Below are 7,023 nucleotides of genomic sequence, written 5' to 3'. Positions count from 1 at the left end.
AAAAAAATCTTTTAAAATCCTAATTGAATGCACCCTTAATCATGCTATAAATATATACTAATTAAATTAAATTATATATAATATTAATATTAACTTTATTTTATTTTATTACTTTTTATTTAAATTTCTTATTTTTATCAAAATATTTTTAAAATAGGAAATATGATAAATAGAAACAAGATCTTCTGCAAAATATATAATTAAGAAAAACAATTCTGTACCAAAATAATATCATAATATCAATTTCCTTATTTAAAAGTCATGTAGTAGTACTGAATCCATATAGATACCAAACGATTGTTTAAGTCTAAACCTAACAAGCAAGCACCACAAGGCACCGGGATGGCTTCAATCAAGATAGCTTTTGCAGTGGTCTTTCTTGCTTTAATAGCATGCAATGGTATTTTCTTTCAACATCATGTTTGATTTTATGAAAACACATGATATAGTTCTAGGAAAGAATCAATATTATTGAATAATCTGTATATATTTTTGCAGGGCATGGTTTCAAGAACATACGAAGAATGAAAGCTCTTGGTGAAAATCATGAAACTGATGAATGCTGGAAGACTGGTTGTTATCATAAAGGAAAGCCACAATGTAATGTAAATCGTGATTGCTGGTTTGCTTGTACTGATTATTTTGATATCGCGTACTGTGATATGAGTACTCGCAAATGTGTGTGCCCTTGTTAGAATGAGTGACACATTTGAGATATAACGAATAAAGATTTATTTGGGAACAATAAACGAATATCTTAAATGATTAATTTCGATTTCATGAGATACTTCCAAGTACTGCAAAACTTGTTCTGTATTTTGGAATATGTTCTTGGCATTAAAATTGAAATTTGTAGAATGACTTAGGATGACAAGAAACATTCACTTATTCAATTTTGTTTTTATCAATTGGCTCCTTTGAAGTCTCTCTCTGTGAATTGCTCTCTACTCTTGACTTGACTTGGTGATTTCGCTCAATATTTTTGTCATATCACAATTTTTCACATATTACGGTTAGCTGTAAAGCGTGCTTTCTTTCTTTCCCTCTCTCTCGGATTTGAATACTCTCTTGCAAAGATGTCTCCAACTTCTTCCAACATCATTGTCAACCATCTAATGGTTAAGATTAAAACAGAAAACTACAAAAGCAACCCCCGACAGCAATTTTTTTTATTAAATGCTTTGTTTATTATATTATGTCCTGAGAATAGTAAAAAAAGAAAAGGAGAGAAAAAAGTTAAAGATTCTCTCTCAATTTTTGTTGGGAAATCAACGCTTTGATATCATTGTTGGGTAATCAACGCTTTGATATCACAACTATTGCATTATGTTCATTAATATTTTCAGTTCTCATCATTCTTTAAGAGCGGCAGTCACCTCATCTAAATTCAAAGTTGATCTTCCCACAAGTAACGTTTGAACCAAAGCTTTGAAGGACCTTGGTAGTGAGGCCAACAACAATAACGCCTGCTCCTCATCAGAAAGTTTATCCTCTGCATTAAACAATTGACATACTAATTAATTGAACTTGTTGATGTGGTCATGAAGTTCTCCTCCCTTCTCCATTTTGAGTTGATACAACTCCATCTCCAAACAGAGACGATTGGTTAGCGACTTTGATGCATAAATATTTTCGAGCTTCTCCCACAATGCTTTCGGTGTTATCTTCTTCAACACGTTGTGTTCTATCTCGTGAGCAAGGGCTAACCAAATCGTACTCACAACCCTCTTTTGGATCTTAGTCCACTCAGTTTCATTTATAAAACTCGGCCTTTCATCTTCTAACGCTTGATCAAGACCTTGTTACACCAAAAGGTCTTGAATAGTACTATGCTAAATCATGAAATTTATTTTTCCATCAAACAACGGTATCTCAAATCTTTGTGTGTTTCCAGGCCATAGCTCTGATACCACTGTGGGGTAATCAACGCTCCTACAAATAAAATTATCCACACCCACAAAGATTGTGAAAACACAAGAAAGATTACACCATAGGAATAATAAAGAACACAAGAATTTAACATGGTTCGACTCCTCTTGCCTACATCAACGGAACCGTATCAAAAAATATTTCACTGTCATAAAAATGAATACAAGAATGTAACTTACCCCAAATAGTGTATCACTCTACAAATCCGAATACCTCACTCAATGGTTATAAGAAATGATATTACTCTCAAACAAAGACATTTTTCTCTCAACAAAGTGACTTTGTTTTACAATCTCTCTTCTCACACACTTTCTCTCTTCATGTGCTATGTTTCTTCACTAATTATCTTCTCTATTTATAGTGATGATTGCCACCATCTATAATAAATAAGCTCTCTTGAAAGTTGAAATAAGAAAAAACTTTCAAGGTATCCCTTCAACTAAGATTCATATAATAAAATACAATTTTTCCCTTTGCATTCAAGTCACCTAAACCTTACTTATAAAAATTCAATTCTCAATGTGCATGCATCTTATCTTTTGGCTTGAAACTCTACAATTTTATTGAAACGGATGTTTTGTTACATTTGTGGTTCAAATATGTTTGCAATGGATACAATACAGTCACACTGGTCACAAGCTTTTTATTTCTTCAAGTTATTTATACAAAAAATTGAATTCCCTCTATTAATGTCAATTTCCTTAATAAAAAATAAAACAAAAGACTTTTTAATTTATTTTAAGCAAAAGACTTATATCATTTTATTAATAATAAGAGAGATTCAATACAAGTTGAAATAATAAAACAGAACATGATGACTGGCGTAGGATCGTGATGTTCTAGCAAGAGAATGAACAATAACATGATTTGTTTTCCCTGAATAAAACGAAACAAAGATGTTTTGACAAAGACGAAGAAGCCCTTTATAACTAGCAAAAATACTGCCAAAATTCAGTAGCATTTTATTTACTGCAGTTGATAGCATCGACCACGTACGTGTTTACAATCAAGCTTCACATGCAATGACATTTTGTAAATTGAGTTCCCTGATCCATGAAAGTGCATGATGGAGCCATGGAGGGGGGCACTACTTCAGCTTCTTTGGCGGGAGGAGAGCCTTCAAGCATGTATACTTTGGCCAAAACAAACGCACCTGAGTCATCACGGATACAAATACCACATTTTAAAAGCATGTCAGACATTCTCAATACATACTTCATAGTGAGGACAAGTGCTATGGCAATTTACTCCTTTTGTAATCACAGTTAAATATTCCACCCCACCCACTAGTTTAAAGTAGACTTCAAGAGGATTTTAAAAAGACTCAGCTAATTTGAAATTCCTCTTCTATATGCTTCGAAGATTGGAATTTTGTGAGAAGTGGATGGGGAGGATTAGAGGTTGCATGCAATCTAGTTCTATTTCCGGTCAAGTTAGTGGAAGTCCAACCTCGAAATTCAAGGCATAAAAGGGCTTGAGACAAGAAGATCTCCTTTCTCCTTTCTTGTTCAACATTGTAACAGATTACTTAAGTGGGATGATGAGACAAGCAATTCAACAAAATCTTTTCTTAATCTATTTAGTGGGAAAGTCTAGGTGTGTTCAACACTCTTTTTTTTTTGGGGGGGGGGGGAAGCTGCATTTGATAATGTGTTTAACATTAAAAGCATGCTTAGATGCTAGTCTTATGAATTACAAGATCATGTCTTTGCCCTTCACCTACCTTGGGGCTTAAAGTGAATTTTCACAAAATCTATCTTGGAGCTCTTAGGGTGGAACCGGAAGTTTAGATGAGCTATGCTAGTCTTATGAATTGCAAGATCACGTCTTTGCCCTTCACCTACCTTGGCATTCCCATTAGGGCTAATCCAAGGAGGGAGGAAACTTGGAAACCTATAGTGGACAAAGTTCAAAAAGGTTGGCATCTTGAAAGCATAGGGCATTATCTCTTGTGGGTAGGGCATGCTTAATAAATTTTGTAATTTCCTTTCTTAGCTTAACAGCACCTCAATCCTCCCTCGAATCAGCCGCCATGCCCACCACTAACCCTACCTCTTCCAAATCATCCCTCCTACTTAATGTTTCCATCACTTTCAAATTGTCTCGTGCTAATTACCGGGCTTGGAAACGTCAAGTCACCGCCCTCCTCTCTGGTATCCAAGTCATGGGCCACATTGACGGAACTATATCGTCTCAATCACCCACTATTGTCCAAGATGGATCTTCTACTCCCAATCCTCAATACACCAATTGGTTCACTATTGATCAATTGATCATTAATCTCCTTCTCTCAGCCATGACAGAGGCAAACAGTCTCTCTTTTGCCTCGTATGATACGGCTTGATCTCTATGGGTCGCAATTGAAGCACAATATGCAAACACGTCTCGCTCCCACGTTATGTCCATCAAGAACCAACTGCAGCGTTGCACAAAGGGAGACAAATCAATAACCAATTACTTGTTCTCAGTTAAAAGCCTTGCTGATGAACTTGCTGTGATTGATAAATCTCTGTCTGATGACGATGTTACTCTTTATGTTCTCAATGGACTTGGTGCTGAATACCATGACATCGCTGCCTCCATTCGTACACGTGAACATCCCTTCACCTTTGAGGAACTTCATAGTCACTTACTTGCTCATGATGACTACATTCGTCATGAAGAGGCTCAGATTAACGTTCAGGTATCCATTGCTAATTTTGCCCAACAACAGTGCAATTCAAAACAAGCTGGTCTTTTACCATTGCCATCCGATGGCCGTGGTCACACCTTATCTAAACCATCCCAAAACAATGCATCCTTCTCTTCTCACGGACAGACTTATCATCCACGCAAGACTCGTGGCTTTAATTCCCGTGGTAATAGACCTCCACCATGATGCCAGTACGACTCATTCCTCGGTCATATTGCCAAATATTGCCCCCAACTTCTGCAACGCAACAACACACCAGTTGTGAATTATGCCTCTACTCCTAATGTAGCGACACCTAGCTAGGTGTTTGACACAGGTGTCAGTCATCATGTGACAATCAATCTCAATAATATGCATCTTTACTCTGAGTATAATGGCCCGGAAGAAGTTCAAACCGGTGATGGTACAGGTTTGAAAATCTCACATGTTGGTTCCACTACACTTCCCACACCCACTACTATGTTTAATCTTCGTGATGTTCTTTTTGTCCCACATGCTAAACACAATCTCATTTCAGTTTCAAAATTTTGCAAATCTAACAAAGCTTACATTGAATTTCACCCTTCCTTTTTTTGTATCAAGGACCAAGCAACGGGGGTGACATTGATGCGTAGTCCAAGTAGTGGTGATCTCTACACTTATCGTCTAGCCTCCCCACCATCTCCCACTGCCTTGTCAACCACATGCACTTCCTCCTCTCTTTGGCATTCTCGCTTTGGTCATCCTTCATCAAGAGTTCTTGCTCAAATGTTGGCCAATTGTGGCCTCTCTCGCACTTTAGAAAATATAAAATTTCATTGTAATTCTTGTCATATCAATAAAGGCCACAAACTTCCCTTTTCTATTTCTTCCATCAAATCTATTTCTCCTCTTGAACTTATATTTTCTTATGTTTGGGGACCTTCTCTTGTCACTTTGGTTAATGGCTACAAATATTATCTCGTGTTTGTTGATCACTTTACTCGATATTCATGGATTTATCCATTAAAAAGTAAAAGTGGCATGGCCACTATATTTCCTCTTTTTCATGCCAAAATTGAAAAAATGTTTTCGCACAAACTTAAATCCATCTATACTGATGGTGGAATTGAGTACATCAAACTTAAACTGTACTTCAACTCTAATGGCATATCTCACTATGTCAGTCCACCATACACTCCTGAACGCATTGGCATTGCTGAACGCAAGCACCGCCATATAGTGGAAACTGCTCTTACTCTCTTATCTCATTCTTCTGCACCACAAAAATTCTGGTGTTTTGCGTTTCAAATGGCAGTATTTTTAATCAATCGTATACCAACTGTTCAACTCAATAACAAATGTCCTCACGAGTTACTTTTTTGTTCCACACCCAATTATCTTAATCTTTGGGTTTTCGGATGCCTTTGTTATCCTTGGCTTCGACCATATTCTCGACACAAGTTATCAAATAGGAGCATGCCTTGTGTCTTTCTTGGTTACTCTTTTCAGCACCATGCCTATCAATGCTATCACCCTCCCACTCAAAAAGTGTATATTTCAAGACATGTCATTTTTCATGAGTCAATCTTCCCATTTCAATCAAATGTTCTTGTCTCTCTCTCCCCGTCACTAATTTCAAATTCTGAAAATTCAAATCACAACAATTTCTTTTTATCTCGTCATCCTCTGATCATTCAACAACTTACACCACCTATTATTCCTCCAGCTCCTACCTAGAATTCAAATTCCTCCTTATCTACTCCACCTCTCATCTTAGTCGCCCCACCTGTACCTACATTATCTACTCAGTCTATTTATCCTACTCTGAACTCTTCTATGGGATCACCACCACCTATTCCCACAGTACCACCTCCATCCCCCGCACCTCGTCGTGTCACAAGATCAATGAATCAAATACAAAAACCTAACCCCAAATACCTTCTCACTACCAAACATCCTCTCCCTTCCTCCATTGAACCAACATGTGTTAGTCAGGCTCTCAAGTCTAGTGACTGGCGTGATGTTATGAGTAAGGAGTTTGATGCTCTAGTCCAACAAAGAACGTGGGACCTTGTACCTCGACCTCCAAATATCAATCTCATAGGATGCAAATGGGTCTATAGAGTTAAAAGAAAGGCCAATGGTGATATTGATCGATATAAGGCCAGATTAGTGGCCAAAGGCTTTCATCAATGACCTGGGTGGACTTTACTCAGACTTTCAGTCCTGCTGTTAAACCAACGACGGTCAGATTGGTTCTCTCCTTAGCCCTGCAAAATAATTGGCCCTTCGTCAACTTGATGTGAACAACGCCTTCCTTCATGGTTCCTTAAGTGAGGAAGTCTACATGAAACAACCTCCAGGCTTTATCCATCCAGAAATGCCTCGTCATGTTTGTTGTCTACGAAAGTCAATTTATGGCCTCAAGCAAGCACCACGGG

General features: G+C 37.3%; 1 protein-coding gene across 1 annotated transcript; it reads left to right on the top strand.

Annotated features, from left to right (window-relative positions):
• The first annotated feature begins 6,418 nt into the window (after window positions 1-6,418).
• Window positions 6,419-6,778, top strand: LOC114378811 (uncharacterized mitochondrial protein AtMg00820-like). The gene has a single exon (XM_028337421.1). It carries the CDS (start codon window positions 6,419-6,421, stop codon window positions 6,776-6,778), a length of 360 nt encoding a protein of 119 aa, XP_028193222.1.
• Window positions 6,779-7,023: the final 245 nt, after the last annotated feature.

This window comes from Glycine soja, chromosome 12, assembly GCF_004193775.1.
Source record: "Glycine soja cultivar W05 chromosome 12, ASM419377v2, whole genome shotgun sequence".
In the NCBI taxonomy this organism is placed as follows: Eukaryota; Viridiplantae; Streptophyta; class Magnoliopsida; order Fabales; family Fabaceae; genus Glycine; species Glycine soja.
This window is presented reverse-complemented; position numbering and strand designations above follow the sequence as displayed.

What these genes read in the sequence shown, in the direction of transcription:
- LOC114378811 (XM_028337421.1), top strand. Translation starts at nt 6,419, where the DNA reads ATGGGATCACCACCACCTATTCCCACAGTACCACCTCCATCCCCCGCA.